A 19729-nucleotide genomic window follows, 5' to 3' on the forward strand; every position below is an offset into this window, starting at 1 on the left:
ATGGACAGGGCTACAGCCTAAATGGCTTGGTCCTGACAATATAATAAAGCAAAATCCTGACTACATATAGTGTGTGTAATTTCTTTTCACCCAGAACAGAGCATGGCTTTGGGAAGAAAACAGTGGGTTGACTCGTGTGTATGAAAATCTGAGACCAACTTAGGAATGAACTTCGGGTAATATCTTTGCACCATCTTGTCCCTATGGAATGTCACATGGGGATTTAGCCATAAGAGCCTGCAGCTTACTCACCCTTCTGGTTGAAGTGACAGCTACCAGAAACAGACTGTAGAGTGAGGTGCAGTAAGGGACAGGCTGAGAGAGGTTTGAACAGAAGCTCCGTGAGCCTTAGGAGGTCCCAAGTGGGTGTGTAATAGCCCTTTGAAAAACTTCAATACCATGGGGTAAGAGATGACCAAACAACTGTACAGGCAGATGGCAAGCTAAGACTGCTGCAGGGTGGACATTAATAGCACTGAATGAAAGACCAGCCTGTTTTAAGTGTAGTAAGTAGTTGAGGATCTTTAGTATCAAGACCTGGGCTGGGTCCAAACCACATTGGGCTGCCAATATCGAGAATCTCTTCTATTTAGATGAATACATTCTCCTGGTAGATGTTTTCCTGCTCTGTGTCAGGATTTCCTGGATCTGCAGGGAGCAGATCCTGTCCATAGCAAAGAAGTCTATTACAGGGAATCAGCAACAATGAAATATCAGGCCCGTGATGAATCTATGCAAGGATCATTTGTGATTGGTCACAGATTGCCTGCTCAGGAATTCTCCTAAGTTGTTGCTGACTCTCAGGAGATGAAAGGCCATCAGGGTCGCCCCATTCTGATGGGGCCAAGTCCAGAATATAATGATCTCCAGGCAGAAGGGCAAGAAGTGGGCACACACCCCCCCCACCCTGTTCAGGGAGAGCACAGCTGTCATGTTGTCTGCGAAGATTTTCACTACTCAATTCTGGAGGACAAGTAGGAACACCATAGAGGACGGTCTGATGGCTCTGAGCTCGAGGATGTTCATGTGTAACCCCATGTCATCCAGGGAACAATTTCCTTGAATTTGCAGGTGGTCCAAATGAACTCCCCAACTTGTCCCTGGGGTGTCTCTTTTGGGGAGGGGACTAAAAAGGGTATCCCTTTCCATGCACTTGTAGGATCCAACCACACAAGTTCTCCAATGACATAATGTGGCACTGAAACCTTCTTATTTGATGTCTCACTGGAAAATAGACTACCCTGAACCAGAGCTGAAAGGGTCACAGGTGAAGTCTGATGAAATATTTCCCAGAGTATCATGATGGGTACTCTGGCTGATTGGTTACTGGTATGTTCACATTTCCCAACAATACAGAGCTTTTCATTATTCTCTCAAAACCAGAATATGATTGAAATCAGTGACTTGCATTTCAGGTATGTTACTTCAAGCCAGTCCCATTACAAGCCTTCTACAGTTCATAGTATTTTTTTTTTTACAGAGAGAAGAAAAATCTCCAGCTTTCCTCCCAGCCAGTTGCAAGAGCATACGTAATGTGACTTCTCTCTTTAGGACTTCATAGATATAGTAAAAAGTATAGGTAAGTAATCACGATTGGTTACTGGCATAGAAGACAGTGGAGGTCATTTGCTTGGACCAGTGGAATTTGCGAGAGCTAAGCTTTTTCTTAACCCAATGAGATTGTCTTATTAATAAGGTAGTATTCCCACTCTGAAGGATTGTTGGTCTTGAAATGCTTTTGATGCAATTGACTCAGATAGAACTGGCCCTTCAATGGGACCTCAAGTGGCCAGCCACATGAACTCTGCCAACCCAGGAACTCAATCTTAGTAAAGCTAGCTTATAACCAGTAAAGCTGTTAGCAGTAAAGCTGTTCATATTTCTGTTCCGAGAGTCCTAAAGAATGAACAACCAGAGATGTGTGGTTTGGTGCTTTAAGAAAAAAAAGACATCTGAATTTAATGTTCACAAGAAATGAGACGCAATATCATCTAGCGACAGACAGGATGAGTATGGGGTTTCGGACAGCATGATAGTTTTAGACTCTTCCTAGATGAGGCTACAGCCAATAGTGTAAGTTTTGTGAACAAACTCATTAGAGAACCCCCTGAAATTATCAAAAACGATTTTTCATCATAACATCTGAGCTGCTTCTAGCAGTGGAAACTTGTGTATTAAGCTTATTTCCCCCCATACTAATAATTCCAAAAAGGTGGAGTTGGAGGTCAGTAATGAGAATACAAATAGCTACTAGTAAGAAACTTGAGACCCCAGGAATGTCAAAGGGAGGACTAATTTTCATTGTCTTCCTTTATCAGTCCTGTTCCTTTTACAGTTAAGAGCCTTAATGGGGGGTTAGGTTTGCCATTCATGCCCACTCTCCAAATACACTGAGCACTGAATTCATTGGGCAAGGCTTATTCATACAGAGCCTTTGGAAACAAGAGGGCAGACTTTCAAAGGCACAAATGACAGTTAAGCATTTAATTGTCAGTTGTCCATGAAAATCACCCCTAAGGTCCCTTACCTAAAGGCCTTACACTCCAAACAGTGTACAAAGAATTGGATAGAATTAAAAGCAAGGCACCTGAGCTGAGAAAACTAGGTGATTTGTCAGAAAAATCTGAGCAGATTGGGGAACTAGCATTGATTAATTAGCACTTCACTATTGGCCAGCATGGGCTTGGTTTGATAAACTAAACTTCTTTGCAAAGGTCTAAGGGCTTGTCTTCACTAAAGTGCTAGAGTGGTGCAGAGGTCTCCCTTTATGTTTGAGTTTGGAAGAAGGGGCTATTTCTCCATCTACACATCCAAGAGTACAACACCTGGGGGCACCTTACCTACTGCTATACATCTTTAGACCGCTACTATTGCTGCTTGTGCTCTTCAGGAAGCTTCTGCTGCTCTCTTGACAGACAGCAATTCAGCAGAGGATGGACTTCCAGGTGAAAAGTGGACAGTGACCCCCTGAGTCTTATTTTTAAATAGTGACCAAGACAGACAGTGACTACTACACCATTTTTCTATAGTGAGAGGGTCAGCAGAAAGAGTCCAAAATAAACTCATCTGATCAAATCCGTAGTGTTTTAATAAGTTTGGTTCGTTCCCTCATGAAGATTTCCCTCTGGACACGTCTTCTGGCAAAGACTACACTGATTTGGTCACGTAGTTACCAAGCGTATGTGAAATGCTTTGAACAAGCCTACACTTTGATTAGGCTAATCTTGTTCATTGCCTTTTTTAACTGTAAAAGCCTGGGGTCAAAAGATGATTTATGAAAGGATAAATTCTGTTAATATCTTCAGGTTACTTTTTCAGTTTTGCTATAGATTTACAGAGAATACAGAGGAAGTAGCTACTCAGCTGTAACTGCTCCTCTTCTCTCCTACACTTCTGAAGTCAGTGTTATCTCAGCACTGTTCGAAAAGAAAAACTGTTTGAACTGGCGTGGTTCATTCCAAGAACCCAACAATAAATATAAGGTGTGGTATTAAATATTCTTGCTGTTTAGCTTCCCTTATCAGTCTGTTTTTGCTGCCCAATTCTAATCTGGCTAGGATTGCCTGTGAGCAGCTGCTGGCTACAGTTACTCTCTCCTTCATGTGGACAGGGCTAACATCCCTGTGCAGTGGCAAAGAGAGTATGATTGAGGTATTGATCATATTATACAGAGGCAGATGTCGCAATCTCCCCAGTGAACAGTTCTAGAATGTTTGCACACTCCTTTTTCATATTAGACACCTTTTGGTGTTTGGACTGTACTCCAAGTCAGATTCATGATGCACATGTCATTGCCTCAGGCCCTCTGAAAGATTCCATGCCTGGCAGAGCAGCAGGTGAGGTCATCAGGGAACAGTTTTATATTGATTGTTTTTTGGGAGGTGGGGAGGAGAGGGAAATAAAGATCCCTAAAGAGAGGAAAAACAGATAAGTGGCACTATCTGTATTGCCATATCACCACAAAGTCCTGGTCAGGATCGGGACCTCTACTTTGTAGAATACCTAGCAAACGCAAAGATGGGATTCCTGCCCTGAAGAGCTTACAATTAGCATTTTATGTTAAAAAATAAAACTCAGCAGGTTAAAACGGATGTCCTTAAAAACATTTAATGCCATGTATGTCCTCTATGGGAGAAAAGAAGCCCTGATTTACTGAAGTTCAAGCATTAGTGTGTAAGCATAAGTCACATACAACAGACTTGGGTCAGCCAGTGGTCAAGCAAGCACACAACTGATTGCTTAAATTACATTCTGGGGTACAGCGAAACCAAGCAAAAGCCTCCCATGCCTCATTGCATTAATCTACATTGCTAGGTAGTTCAAAGAAGCCAACTGACAGTACTTTTATCCTTAGAATTCTAGTAAACTTCACATGATGTGAATATAACATCCCATCTAGGAACTCTGCAGCTGGCCTTGGAAACCAGCATTGTTGCTGGATGAATTCAGAGTGGGTTATACAGTTAATAGCAAGTTGGCTCTATCCAAAGTGTATTTTTGCTACTTACTTTGCTCTTGGGAAATTTCATTTTTTGTTTTTTCTCTCCAATATCACCACAGAGGTAACAAGGACCAAGCTCAGTTCAAACCCATTTCTCCTTTATTAGGTCCAACTTCACATTACATACACTGGGACTCAATAAAGAAGGAAGTTATTTCAAATAAGGTAATATTTAACATTTGTGTCTCCAGGCGACTGTGTACAATCAGGGAGCATTAATAAAATGCACGTGCAGCCCATCTGGAAGAGAACAGATAAGGGATTAATTTAAAAAAATTACTTTAAGCAAGCCAATACTTCCACACCATTTTAGGTGGTCTCAGGTAGTTTCAGACCATATGGTGTTCTTCCCATCACTCAATCAACACATTGCCAGGTTTAACAGTCAAATTCTTCAGAAGAGCAGTACCAGCACCAGTGACCCAGTATTACCACTCCACCCAGGGCATTAAAAAAAAAAGTTAGAAACTCAGTTTTTACCCCTTTAAACAAGCCAATTTGTTGAAGTTGTTAAAATGGGTGAAAATGCAAAGTCTGAGCTGCTTTAAGGTTACATATATCTAATCTTAAGAACTCTTCTGTATTACCCACTATTTTCCGAGAGTGAAGTCCATTTCTAATAAACAAATTGACATGCATTAGTTGCATCATCACTGAAAGTCCTGTTATGCTTCACTCTTGTCTACATAATAATCAACATTTACATTCAGTGCCTGCAGCTTACTTGCTATTGTGTTAGATACCCACTGGCCAGCTGAGGGCCTTTTGGTATAAGCTGTCAGCCAGTGATATAGCAACATAAGCATTAGCTAATGTTAGACAATGGTCAACTTACTACTTTAAAACAGGATTTAGATTCCCATTCATGTCATATTTGAATCTGAGGAAGATACCAGCTTTGAAGTTTAACCATAAAAACAGATCCATCATCTTTACAGCACTGAAAATACTTTCCCCTGCCCTACCTCCCACCAAGGATTTTAAGCCTTAATAAGTAGGACTTGATCCTGCACTTGAAACTACTGAAGCCAACAGGAGTTTTGCCCACAGAGCACCTAACCCTAGCTACACTATGAAACTGACCTGTTGACTATGTTGTAAGCAAGGGGTCCCCTGTGCCAGTGCTGTGCTTTTTAAACAGCTGAAAATAGCACTGTCCCCTTCAGCACTGTGTGGAGCCAGATCACACTTTGTGAAAGGTGCAGAAGATTTATCCCTTCTACATTAGCAGCTTCACTATTGTGGACAGATGTTGCCAGCAATGCGACCACTTCCCAACATAGGGAACCACTAGTGTCCTGTTCTATCTTCTGTTTAAAAGGGTTGGATAAACTGAGACATTAAAGTAAAGATTAGCATAGTTTCATATGGGATGATCCTTCCATATGGAAGGAAAGAGCTTCTTGGAAAGACTGCTGGGATAGCAAAAGTCAGATATACTTCTGAGCAAGTATGGTAACAGCTTATAATCAAGGCAACAGACTCAAAGCTGCAACACTGAAAATAAATGAGGATTCTTTAAAGACTAGTAATTGTGACAATCAAGCAAACATCTAGAACACTGAATATTGCCTCTTCCCCTGACCCCCCTCAAGCAGCAGAAACACATTGTTAGTTTTTAGTAGTACTACAGCTAGGTGATCAAAACTGTCAACACGTGAAAATGTTTCTCTCCATATATCTTCTGTCTTCTTGCTGTATTTGGACAAATGCATTTGATAGGCCCTCTTACTTTTATTAGAGGCACCATCTAAAGTTTTCCATTTAGGAATGGAGTCTAGGCTCCTTGGCTTTAAAAAGACATCTGCCTCAATTTTAACCTCCTTTCATTTTTAGGATGCATTAGAGACTCTGGGGCAAATATTTCAGTAACTGAACGTTACAATGATTTCTGTTCCAAAAGCCTCTCTCCACTTACTAAACCATGCTCAGATTAGTCTGCAACACCAGTCTCTCACCCACAGCCCCTTTGGTTTCTTTTCACAGAACACATTACAATTAGGAATTGGACTCGAGACACCCTCATTCTGCATATATAACTAAAAAGAGAACTTTGAACTCTTCACTGAGCATAGCCTTACTGTAGACACTACTGAATTGTTTCACATTGCCAGGTAATGCAAGTCCCAAAAGTCTTACCCATGAAACATGCATTCCACCTCCCTTCTCTTTAGGAGTTCCTTATATCCAAGGAAGTCTACTATATACCCTTAAAAGGAGTTTTAGGCTGCGTAGTCCCCCTTACCAATTATGTTTATGCTTTGTCTAGGCCCAGTTCCTCTGGAGTGGAGATTCCCAATTCATTCAAAGTTGGTCTAAGTTCCTGGATAACATAAGGATAGATTTCCTTGTGAGGGCCTGCCTTGTCCTAATCAGAAGAGGAGAAAAATTAATTCAAAAGCAAAGAGATGGCCAAAAAAAAAAAATCAATGTTGCACTGTACGCCAGACTATGTCTGTGTCTGAGAATCATGTACTCACAACAGGATCTACAGTTTGATCCACTTATTGCTAATGATAAAATAGTTTGTCCCCAATTAGATGGAAAGGTAACATTATACCACTGCTTAAGAACAGTAAATCAGCTGAGCCTTCCACAGAATATCTACACTGAAATCTGCTAACCACAGTCTGTACTTATCTGGCTGGAGTATAGTACGAAGAGGTAGTAGCTAAATTCATTCATTTACTGTAGAGTTTTTTGAGTGTTCATAATGTGGACTTCTTCCAACCCAACCACAGTTATGTGGACTACCCTCCCCCATTCACTATCATGCAGGCTACCTCATTGCCTAACAAACCACAGCAGTTGCTTACATGAAAAATAAATGGGTGGGCTGGGATTTTGAACAGCACAGAACTTCCACTAACTTCAATGGAAGCAGAGTTAGGCCAAAGCCGAGTGCTTCAGCAAACCCCCTCCCAGTCTATCTGTAATGAAATATTCAAACTGAAAACAAGGAAAAACAGCACTAGGTGAACAGCTGGCTCTCCACACACCTCTACATGCTCTACAGACTGGTTTGAGGGATGCCTGTTGATTGTTTTGGCAAAAAAGAGTAAGAGATATACTAATATCTAAACAAGTCCAAAGAAAGGGTCAGTTTATAAAACATAAAATTTTAGTTTCATGTCTGTTCAGGGGTTAACGAGAAGTCACCTCCACAAAAGTCTTTCAAACAGGGTTTTAGGGGAGAAGTAGTTTGGGAGGGGGGTTATAAACCAATCTGATTCCTTACATTTCCCCAAAGGAAATATTTTAAAGAATCATCTCAGTGGCCGGTCATCCTGGCATAGAGGGAAGAGGAGGAGAGCAAAAAAGACATGGCACAGAGAAAAGAGAGACGATAAGTTTAGCATGTGGTCATCTTTGTTAAATTCCCTGAAAAAATGCTACAGTTGTACAGAGCTGTTTGACTTTCACAGCTGTGCTCTTTATATTCATGTGTATGTCTCGGATGATTTGGTGATAGGCAAGGTCTCAATTTGGTCTCCCTTACAAGATATGTCCAGCATAAACACTTCTGAAAGTCAGGCCCCATTAGCACACAATTCTCCTACAAGTTTGCCTGGTGAAGAAGAGGGGACATGTTCCTTTTCTCATACTTTCCAGTGTGGGTTGCAAAGGCTCACCTCTTTATTCTGTTCTCCTCTAAAGAGGAGGGTCAAGAGGGGGGAAGGAAGAAGTACAGCAGTATCCAGTGCATTTACACTTGTGATCCTGTACAGGAGGGATTTTCTGTTGGTATTTAAACAGCAACAATTTAAAACTGATTTTGACCATGCGACCTTAGTCTAATTACTAGTTCCAGTACCATCAGAAAACTGGGGGTTTCCCCTGCTTAAGTGGGTGAAAATGCAACATGAGAAGCTAGGAGACTCATCTCTATTTTAAAACCCTTTCAGCAGCATGAAGGCACAAGCAGCAGCATTTCCAGCATACCCCAAGTCACCACTATACTGACCTTTACAACTTCTAGGATGCGGACCGCAGTAGCAAAGTCATTTAACCGTCTGCATGCTCTCAAAGCAGCATCGATGATTTTTGGTTCTGGCACCAGATCGTAGCCCACCAGAGTGTTCATGCCTGTCAGAATGAGAAGATAAGAAAGACAGCCTGAGAAACTCTCATTATGTAAGTGGTAAAAGGAGGGTTAGAACCTGTTGTGAGAGAGTTTTTCAAAGTTCAGCGGGGGGGGGGGTCTCCTTGCCATTGTAGTTTGATGCTAGTCATGTGATCTCATTATCTACAAAAGCTTTAACAGAAAAGATAGGTTTCATTAAGCCACTGAGCCCCAGTTTCATCCATGCTCCTAAAAAGTCAGACTACATACCTTGACATGCCATTCTGCTGTCAGTTACAGAACCATCACATTTAACCAAGCACACTCATACAAATGCATTGAAGGAAAAAAATTTTGTCCATGTCTCTGTTCCACTTCTTTCCATTTTAAACTTCTAAACAAAGAGCGCGATTCCTTATCTTTCGCTCTTGCATTCAACTCTCTGCAGGTTTAGAAGCACAAGTTTATGAGCTTAGTTTTAGGTTCCACAACAGTTGACATTATAAAAAAAACTTCAGGGCTCAGACCAAAGGCTCAGGTCAACTAGAAGAGCTATTATACAGGTTTCCAGTAAGTAATGGCCACTCTTAAGCTATATAGTCAACCTCCAAAGGTTATTCCATTTGTGTAGTTACTCACATTCGTTAAGCAACAGCTGAACTCAATTACTTTTCCCAAAAAATCAATTTTTACTCAAGTGACTTAATTATCAGCTACTGAAAAAAAAAATCTCAAATTTAATCAGATTCTTTAAAATCCCAGTGTAAGACTGTAGTTAATGTGTTGAAATCTAAGCAGATATTTCACTTGGGCTACACAGTAATCCTCCTCCGTCATCTCAAGAGTTTGCCATGAAGATGCAAGAAAGTAAAGCCTTTCTGCACTAGCATAATGTTTATTAGACTCACTTTGTACATGCTATAAGCCTGCCTCTGCACCCTAGCTGCGCCACTGACCAGGAGCTGCTAGAAGTAAGTCTGTGCCACAACCCATTCCTGAACCCCAAGCCCCTCATCCCTGGCCCCAGCCCAGAGCCTGCACCCCCAGCCTAGAGCCCTAACCAGCTCCTGCACTGGGAGCTGCCAGAGGTAAGTCCATGCCCCAACCCCTTCCTGCATCCCAAACCCCCAGCCCAGATCCCCTACCCCCTCATTCCCGGCGCCACCCCATAGCCCTCACCCCCGCACCCCAGCCCTGAGCCCCTCCCACACCCCAAACCCCTCATCCCCAGCCCCACTGGGTCGCAGGCATCAATTTTCTTCAACTGGTTAACCAGAAAAAAAGTTTGAAAGCCACTGTACTACATCACTGACCATCTTAAGAGTGCTGATACAAAGCAATCACAATGAAGCAGCAAGTCACACTGATTGCACTTGGACTACACAAGTAACCCCACTCCCTAATCTCAGGTGTCTACCACCTAGAAAAGGCAAGACCCCATCACCTATGCCCTTGGTTAGCACTAAGTAAGTTAAGATGACTACGTTGGAGTTTCCTGGGTTCTTTTAACTCCTTCACAAATGTCTAATATTACAGTAAGTGTAGTAGTTTGTGTCATTCAAGGTAGTTTAGAAAACATACACAGACCGTACTGTTCAGTATTATGGAAGTGAATTTTAGGACAATTTCTGAGCTCCCCCCTACAGCACAGCACATCTGCCCTGCTATAGCATAAGCTTTTACTTTCTGACATAGTAGTAACGTTCAGTGGTCATAATATTTCAAAGCAGTTTAGGTTTCCCCATATTACCATAGCCACAAGTATTTCAATATCAGACATTCCTTCCTGCCCTTTTAACATACCTTTCCTCAGCTCCCAGGCATCAATATCTGGTTTGTTGAAGTACGTCACCCAGCGAGCATCAAATTCTTCATCTGACTCTTGTGTCCCATGAGAGTAGCAACGAGCAGGCAACACAGCTGTGTGACGAAGGAATAGGAAAGGATTGAAGTGAAAACAGAGGAAACTTAATTCAAAAACTTAGGTCCAAGAGACTGCAGCTATGAAGTCATTATGTCTACACAGCAACTAGACACCCACAGCTGGCCCATGCAAGCTGACTTGAGCTCGCAGGGCTGTGTAGACTTCCGGGCTTGGGCTCTAAGATTATGCTGGGTGGGAGGATCCCAGAGCTCGATCTCCAGTCTACACAGCAATGGAACAGCCCCGCAGCCTGAGTCAACTGGCATGGGCCAGCCGTGCGTTTTTCTTCACTGTGTAGACATAACCTTAGTCAGGATGCAGCAAGTACATAAACTAATTCAGTACATTTAAAGTCCCAGTGATGTGCTCTACGGTAAGATGGTCCAAGTAAAGGCCTTTCAAGCAAGTGTTTGCTCTTTCTTTGAAAGAGAAAAATCTACAAAATGTTTACAAACTGGATTCAAAAATGTAGTTATACCAGCTCTCAAAAAAGCACTAGTTTATACTTAATAAAAGTGATCACCTTGAAACTGTTAGAATCTGTTGAACAACTCATTTTAAAAAAGGCTTCCAGGTCCCCAAATAGAAAAAGACAGACCACTGCAGTACTTTTGCTCCTTTGCTGCAGAGCAAACCAGTCAAAAATGAAAGTCAGAGTTAAGGAAGCTCTATTTACAGTATCTAGCTGGCAACACTGTCATCATTTATGACAACTTCACAAGGATATTTGCAAGCTAACACTATGTCAATTTTTGCTCCAAATGAAATGGTGGGAGAGGAGAAAGTGAATTCAACTGTTCCTGCCTCTTAAGGGCTTGTCTACATGTGGAAATTGACCAGAATAGCTATTCCACACTAGCTCCCTATGTAGGCACTTACTTCAGAATAAGAGCATCCACCCAGGCAGTTATTGCAGAATAGCTATTGTGCTTCATGTTTACACCCTACTTTATTCTGGAATGATTTCCCCATGTAAGCTCTACAATTGTTAAATAGTTGGTTTTGTAATCTAAGGGGGGGAAATGTTTCCTAGTTTCTAAATCCTATTTCTAACAGTAAGAAACACTGAGTTCATAGAACTGTTGGATGACTCAGAGGAAGGAGTAGCACGATACACACAAGTCTGGGTAACCAGGTTCAATAGTGGATGAAAGCTAACTTTCAATTAATGGCTGTTCAGTGGCCTGTGTAAAGTGCCTTTGTGTACAAATATCCAGTCCCCAAAAACACACCTTTGCTGTCTCCAAGGGCATCATCGAGGCAGAACTACTCTTACCCCGAGAACAGAATAGTGAAGCCTTGCAGGGGAAACTTACATTATCATTACTACAGCTATGCAGTGAGTCGGCACAGAACTTCAGTCTTTGGGGTTGTCATCCAGCACTAAGTTTACACTGAAACTTGAGTATCTGACAGTTTCTTAAAAACTGTTATTTAAATGTAATAAAATAAAAGTGGGCTGGATTCTAAGATGAATTCAATTAATATGGTTGTAATCTAGTTTCCTCTCCTAATACTGTTCTTTATCACAAGAGGCTTTCCGAACACTAAGCAAGGGAGAACAAGTAGCCTTTGCCAACAGCAACTAACAGCTATGGGATTAGCTGCTGTGCAAAACCTCAGTTAGATCCATACTCTCAAGAAGACAAGGAGTACTTGTGGCACCTTAGAGACTAACCAATTTATTTGAGCATAAGCTTTCGTGAGCTACAGCTCACTTCATCCGAATGCATCCGATGAAGTGAGCTGTAGCTCACGAAAGCTTATGCTCAGATAAATTGGTTAGTCTCTAAGGTGCAACAAGTACTCCTTTTCTTTTTGCGAATACAGACTAACACTGCTGCTGCTCTGAATACTCTCAAGAGTAAGTGCTTCCCCAGCTGCTCCACCCACAGAAGATAATGACTAAGACCCATCAATTTCACTCTATGATTGGCACTGTTGAAAGAGTAATTGCACTCAGGAGCATAGCACTAATTGCCAACCCTGAAGACAAGAGTCTAGGAGAAAGGGGAAAGAAGTTAAGACTTGTTCCTTTCTAACTTAGATGCAACACATTTTGTTCATATTGACCAAAGTTTTATTAAGATCTCTGGGGAGAGGGCATGTCTTATTCTATGTTTTGTAAAGTGCTATCTGCATTTACAGCACTTCATAAATGTTTAATGCATGTTAAGGACTACTATGCTAGACTTTGGTTTATTCATGCTGACTAGCCTTTTTTTCCCCTAGCTTGAAGTGACACTAGGAAATTTAATTTACCATTAAGCATGAAGCAAACAATTTTCCTAAAAACACACGACTTAAGACAGTGTATCCTAATTACAAAAAAATTGCGAAATACAAAAGAATGTTCTCCTAAACATCATTCTCTCCAATACATATATACGCTGAGTCAGACTAAAGTTATGTTTAACAGAATGACCTGAGTGCAACACATTCTTGCCAGATATTGATTCAGTACATCATTTGAACAAAGCTTTCACAAGGTGGTCAATGCTCCCCAAAATGTAACAGATTATTGCATCATTCAAAATGGAGATTACGAATTACTGATTTAGAAATCAAATAGAGTTCTCTTAAAAAGATACAACTCTCCACATTATTATAATGCCTTCCTAGTAGGATGGACAATGAACTCCCTCAGGTATACTGCTGCATTGTAGCTAATTGGAAGTCAAATGAAACTCATTAAATTTGACTGGAATTACTGACAACCCTTCACCTTCCAGGCATCCAAGTATTCCAGGGATCTGGGAGAAAAGAGAAATGAAGGGTATTCTGAACCACTTTGCAATAATCAGGCAACTGGTTTACCTAGATCAGACCCTCACTTGGCATATTCTTGATTTTTTATGCTTTAAATGTAGTATACCTCTATAATGATGGCTACTTATGTTAAAAGGATGCTGTCAACTTGATCATATTTCAAACAATGTTCCTTATATGTGGGCATACTAAATTTAAGATTAAAAGTGTAAATTTTAAAAAAACAATTTGCTTTTCCTCTCCCCTCCCCCAAAATCTCAAGTTGGAAAATGGAAGTATTGGAGAGTTTTCTCAGGCATCAACCCAAGACTGTGGAATGAGCTCTCAGAGGAACTAAGGACCATCATACTGGGTCAGACCAAAGGTCCATCTAGCCCGGTATCCTGTCTTCCGACAGTGGCCAATGCCAGGTGCCCCAGAGGGAATGAACAGAACATGAAATTATCAAGTGATCCATGCCCTGTTGCCCATTCCCAGCTTCTGGCAAACAGAGCCTAGGGACACCATCATAATCTTCACCACCTTCCACTATAAGCAAAAGGCGCATTTCTTTGACTTTGATTTTTCTGACATATATAGCAACATATGTATTATAAAAAATTCCAGCATACAACAGTCTACTGCACACAATTCTCCAAGGGAAAAGATGGCAGAACAAATACAACAAACAGCCATATTGCTTAATGCATTACTGGAAGTTGCTCTAATATTACAACCTATATAGAAGTCAGTTAAGTCATTTTCACTTTCAGATTCTTACTGCCTGTGTTTTGAGTTGCAATTACTGAAGATTAAACAAAGTTTTTTTAAGAAGTGCCATAAAAATATGTCCATTGGTTTTAGTTTTTAAAACTGCATGTTTACAAAATATATGTTATGGGCCATCTTTTAGAAATAGATACTTGCGCACTTAAATATTAAGAGCCAGGAGCTAGAACTCAAAGCTTCCAGGATATATTCCTAACTCTACTGCTGACTTGCTTCAAGACCTTGGGCAAGTTACAGCTTCCAAACACCTTGTCCAGTCATAGGTAAAAGTGGAGAATACTTACCACCTGCCTTTTATAGGAGATATTCCAAAATGTTGACAGACATTTATAAAATATTTAGATCAAGCTGGAATGTGATATACATACTAAAATAATACTGTGATGAAGATGTGTCAACATACCCACATTTAGAAGGAGACAACCTCAAATTCACTGTTACCCCTATTATCCAACATACTCCATCTCTATTTGGTGGTCAAACCAGACTTGCACTCAGCTGCCTCCAGAGGATGACAGGGACACAACAAAAGCAAAAGTAAAATAGATTGGTAGAAAAAAGACAAGGTCAGAAGAGTGCTGGGGGAAGGGGAGAGGAAGTGGAGGTTTTTTTTTTTTAAAAAAGACCATTTAAAGCGATTTTAAAAAAGTTAAGTTTGAGTAAAGACATGCCCAGAGACAGAAGACAGGCAAAGAAGGAGGCTGTCCCTGCTAAGAGGCAAAATCCAAGGCTCTGAAGGCTAAAAAGGCAGTCTTGAAAGGAATCCACAGTCACAAGAAGAAAATCAGGACACCTCCCACCTTCAGGAGGCCCAAAACTGTATGATTATGGAGACAGCCCAAATATCCAAGACAGGACATTGTACACCATACTCAAGTGTGCTAGCTAGGCATTTCACAAAAAACAAGAGACAGGTCTCTGTGCCAGAGAACTTACAATCTAGCGATGCACTTGACAAAATTATACAGGAATGAAGCACGCACCAGGAAGTAGGAGGAAGAAAATACAAGTTTACAGATATTCTTATACAGTTACTCAGTTTAGACAAATGCATCTTGGGGGCATAATTTTTTTAAAAGCATGAAACATTTTTGTGGAGGTGATTCTGCAAAAGTGGGTCTTAGGAGTGATTTGAATGAGGTAAGGATGGAGAATTGGAAGCATGAAAAGACATTTCAAGCATATAGGGTAGCAGAGAGGGCAGCACACAGACTTTTGTGAAAGGGTGTAAGAAGGTTAGCACTGATGGAATACCAAAGACGAGGAACCAGAAGAGGTGTAGGAGAAGGGAGACGAGGGGCTTGTTTGCACTCAAGATGTTACAGTGGCACAGCTGCGTCTCAGCAATGCTTGCATAGACACTACCTACCCCAATGGGAGGGATTCTCCTGTCTGCATAGGTAATCCACCTCCTCAAGAGGCAGCAGCTAGATAGATGGAAGAATTATGTCATTCTTTTTGTGGATACAGACTAACACGGCTGCTACTCTGAAACCTGTCATTGACCTAGTGCTTTCTACACAGTGACTTAGGTTGTTTTAACCAAATCACTTGGAGGGGTGTGGATTTTTCACACCCCTGACCTACATAGTTATGCCAACCTAATTTTCTAGTGCAGACCAGGCCTAGGTCAGAGATTTAAACATAGGTGTTTGAAAGCAATCAGAGAAAGCTTAACCTTGATGAGCAGAGTGCACATCAAGATACAGAATTGAAGACCAGGAAGAAAAGGAGGAAGATACAGCAACAAATTTTACATAAGTATTCTTTTCAAACTTATGATTTAAGGGTAGTCTGGCTGTTTATATTCTGAAGTGTTCAAGTGGTTTCCTAGAAACAGGGATGCAGCAATATCAACTTCCTCAGTCCACTTTCATTTTCTTTTTGAAAAAGCAAAGATAAATCAGGAGTCATTCCTGGGATAGATTGTAAGTTTACTGTAGACACAGATTTGAATTTGCAAGTGGTACATTTTTGCAACCAATAGCCCTAGTCATTTCAGACAAGAGCACAATATGCTCTTTAGCAGATCTCACAGTATCCTGTACAGCATGGCTCTCAACCTTTCCAGATTGCTGTACCCCTTTCAGGAGTCTGATTTGTCCTGTATACCCTCAAGTTTCGCCTGACTTAAACAATTTACTTACAAAATCAGACATAAAAATAAAGTGCCACAGCATACTATTACTGAAAAATTGCTTCCTTTCTCATTCTTCCCATATTATAAATCAATTGAAATATAAATATTATACTTTACATTTCAGTGTATAGTATATACAGCCATATAAACAAGTCACTGTATGAAATTTTAGTTTGGAACTACTTTGCTAGTGCATTTTACGTAGCCTGTTGTAAGACTAGGCAAATATCTAGACGTATTGATGTACCCCCTGCAAGATCTCTGTGTACCCCTGGTTGAGAACCACTGCTGTACAGACATGTCACTGGGCTACTAATCTGAGGATTAGTAAACCTTAACACTTGTTCTTGTACTCAAGATTTGTTTTCCCTTTGGTTGCAAGGCATGTGAGATTAACCAAAATATATATTTTTCATAAAACTGGGAGAACAAACTAGGCTGGTTTACACAAAGCAAGATTTGCATGCCACAGACAGGTTAGCTTTGTTATAGAAAGGCCCATACAGTGGCTGCAAGTGGTGCCAACTATCTTCAAAGCAAAAAGAAAAGGAGGACTTGTGGCACCTTAGAGACTAACCAATTTATTAGAGTATGAGCTTTCGTGAGCTACACGAAAGCTCATACTCTAATAAATTGGTTAGTCTCTAAGGTGCCACAAGTCCTCCTTTTCTTTTTGCGGATACAGACTAACACGGCTGCTACTCTGAAGCATGAAAGAGGAAGCGAAACTGGCAATAGAGACAGAGGTAGCGGCATTGCGAAATAGGCCGGCTGGGCTGGACCCCCTTTGCTGCCCCTCCCGAAAGAGAGACCCGCTCCCCATCGGGATGATTGGGGAGCCAGAATCAGGCCCACACTACCTCCTCTCCCTTACAGGGAAGCCAGCACAGGTGCCCGTGCAGGCTTCACCTCCCTCTCCCCTTCAGCCAGCTCAATGTCACCTTCCCGTGGCGGCCACGGATGCAGCCATCCCCAGCGCTCCTTGGCGGGCGCGGCTCCCGCTCCGGCACGCGGGGGACCCCGGCACAGGCACCGGAGGCTCGACCTTTAAGCGATAACCTTGACAGGGCAGGGCGGTGAATTAGCCCGGGCCCCCCTCCCCACTCATGCCACGGGGCGGCGCGGGGGCCGAGCCGCGGGGGGGACCGGGCTGCCACAGGCGCTGGGCAGGGCCCGAGCGGCGCGCACTAGGCCACAGGTGCAGCCAGTCCTCGAGTGACACCGCAGGTCACCACAAGGACACGGCGCCGCCGGGCCGCCGCCGCCCCCCCGTCCCGGGGCCCGCCGCTGGGCGCTCCCGGAACTGGGCGCCCCCGCGCTCCCCCGCGGCGCGGGACTGCGGAGCTGAGGGGGCCGGGGCAGGACCGGGCAGGGGGCACCCGTGTGGCCGGGCTCCAGCGGCCCGGGGCCAGCGCCGAGAGGAGAAGAGGGAAGAAGGCGCCGCCCGCTCGCTCGCTCGCTCATTCACTCACCGGCGGCGGCGCCGGGCGGCTGTCGGGCCCCCCGGGCCAGGCCACGGAGGCCGGCAGCGGTGCAGCGGCGAAGGAGCAGGGCGGCTCCCAACATAGCGGAGCGGGACGGGACAACCGGGGCGCGAGGCTTCCTCTCGCCGGCCGCGCTCAGAGGCCACCACCACGCGCCTGGACCGAGGGCAAGGGGCGGGGCAGCGGCTACGGCGTCGCCGGGCGGACAAACCGCCCCCGCCACGTGACGGCGGGGAGCCGCAAGGGGGCGGGGCCCTGCAGAGCGGAGGGGAGGAGGGGCGCGGGCGGCCATTTTGAGGGGAGGCCGGCGGGGAGCGATCGCTGCGGATCGCAGAGGGCCGGGGGGGTGAGTAGGACAGGCTCCCGCCCTCCCCTTGCCCCCCCATCCTGCCTCAGAGCGGGGGCAGATCGGAACAGGAGGGGGGCTTGAAGTTGCTCCCCCAGGACAGGCGGGGGGCGCTGCTCCCCCAAGCCAAGAAAAGGGGGGGACTGGGCTTCTCCCTTGGGGTGCGTCCTCCCTAGGAGAAAGCCTGTTCCTGGCACGTGGGGGCTAGCGGGTGGTATCTAACGCCACAGAGGTATTTAGGCTCCTAACTCCCAATGAGTTCAGTGGGAGGTGGGTGTGATGGGTTGGACCCCCCCTTTCCCGGGGGTGCCGCGGGATGTATTGGGATTTAACTGAACCTGCCTGCTCTACTAGCCTAGGCTCCCCCTCCCTGTCTTGCTGAATTAGGCTCTCCGGCCTTTGGCAGCGCACACACACACATACAGGTAGGGCCGCACAGCTGTAGAAATACAGAGAGTCTGCAAACAGCTCTCTGTGAGAGGACTCGGCTAGGAAATCACCCAGCACTCAAGTGCAGCGCCCTTCTGGAGAGTGCACCCAAAATAATATCTTGTGCTGTATAGAAAGATCTGCACAGCACAAGCTCATAAAAATTTGCCCTCTCCCTCAATGTGTATAGAGAGATACACAACTTCTTGCTCCCCCCCTTATAAATTGCACAAACTGTGTTTAATAATAAACACAAACAAGTTTATTAACTATAAAAGGTTGATTTTAAGGGATAGCAAACAGAACAAAGCAGATTACCAAGCAAATAAAAGAAAACACATACTGAGCTTAAGATCTTAAAGAGACTGGTTTCAAGAAGTAATTTCCTCACCCTAAATGTTGCTTTAGGCAAGTTCTAAAGTTTCTGTAGCTTAGAGTTTTATTTCTCTTTACAGAGTAGACTCCTGGGGGGAGGACTTTGGGGGGAGGGATAGCTCAATGGTTTGAGCATTGGCCTGCTAAACCCAGGGTTGTGAGTTCAATCCTTGAGGGGGCCATTTAGGGAACTGGGGCAAAAATTGGGGATTGGTCCTGCTTTGAGCAGGGGGTTGGACTAGATGACCTCCTGAGGTCCCTTCCAACCCTGATATTCTATGATTCCTGTCTTAGGCCTTGTCTACGCTGCCACTTTACAGTGCTGCAACTTTCTCTGTGTGAAAAACACCCACCCTGCGTGCTGTCAGTTTCAACGCTGTAAGGTGGCAGTGTACATAGTGCACCCGCGGTGGGAGCCGTGTTCCCAGCACTGGGAGCTACTCCCCTTATGGAGGTGTTTTATTACAGCGCGTTGGTGCCATGACTACACATCCACAGCACTTTGACAGTGCTAGTGAAGCTTTGGCTACACTTACAGATGTACAGCGCTGTGAGTTAAACCCGCCTTCCTACAGCTGAGTAGGGAAAGTGCTGCAGTCTGTCCACACTGACAGCTGCCAGCGTACTGTCGTGGCAGCATTTGCAGCTGCATTGGGAGCGGTGCATTATGGGCAGCTATCCCAGCATTCAAGTGGCTGCAACGTGCTTTTCAAATGGGGGGGAGAGAGGGTTTTTTTGGGGTGCTGAGAGTGTGTCAGCATGCTGTCTTGTAAGTACAGACCCCCCTCTGCCTCTCTCTCACTTACTGAAAGCAAATGGCAGCTGTTTCTTTTTTTTCTCATAGACAAGATAAGCAGCTGCTTGCCAAAACGGACCCCAACCCCCGACCCCCCTCTTCAAGCAAAGATTAGCTGTGGGCACTCCAAACGG

General features: G+C 43.7%; 1 protein-coding gene across 1 annotated transcript; it reads right to left on the reverse strand.

The window, feature by feature from the left end:
• Positions 1 to 4582: 4582 nt before the first annotated feature.
• COX5A (cytochrome c oxidase subunit 5A) lies at positions 4583 to 17837 on the reverse strand. The gene is made up of 5 exons (XM_073363309.1): positions 17638 to 17837; positions 10368 to 10484; positions 8466 to 8587; positions 6747 to 6869; positions 4583 to 4741 (listed from the first exon to the last, which is right to left on the reverse strand). Exons 1-4 carry the CDS (start codon positions 17729 to 17731, stop codon positions 6756 to 6758), a joined length of 447 nt encoding a protein of 148 aa, XP_073219410.1. The 5' UTR covers positions 17732 to 17837; the 3' UTR covers positions 4583 to 4741; positions 6747 to 6755.
• Between the last annotated feature and the right edge of the window lie 1892 nt (positions 17838 to 19729).

Source organism: Lepidochelys kempii, chromosome 10 (genome assembly GCF_965140285.1).
Source record: "Lepidochelys kempii isolate rLepKem1 chromosome 10, rLepKem1.hap1, whole genome shotgun sequence".
Classification (NCBI taxonomy): Eukaryota; Metazoa; Chordata; order Testudines; family Cheloniidae; genus Lepidochelys; species Lepidochelys kempii.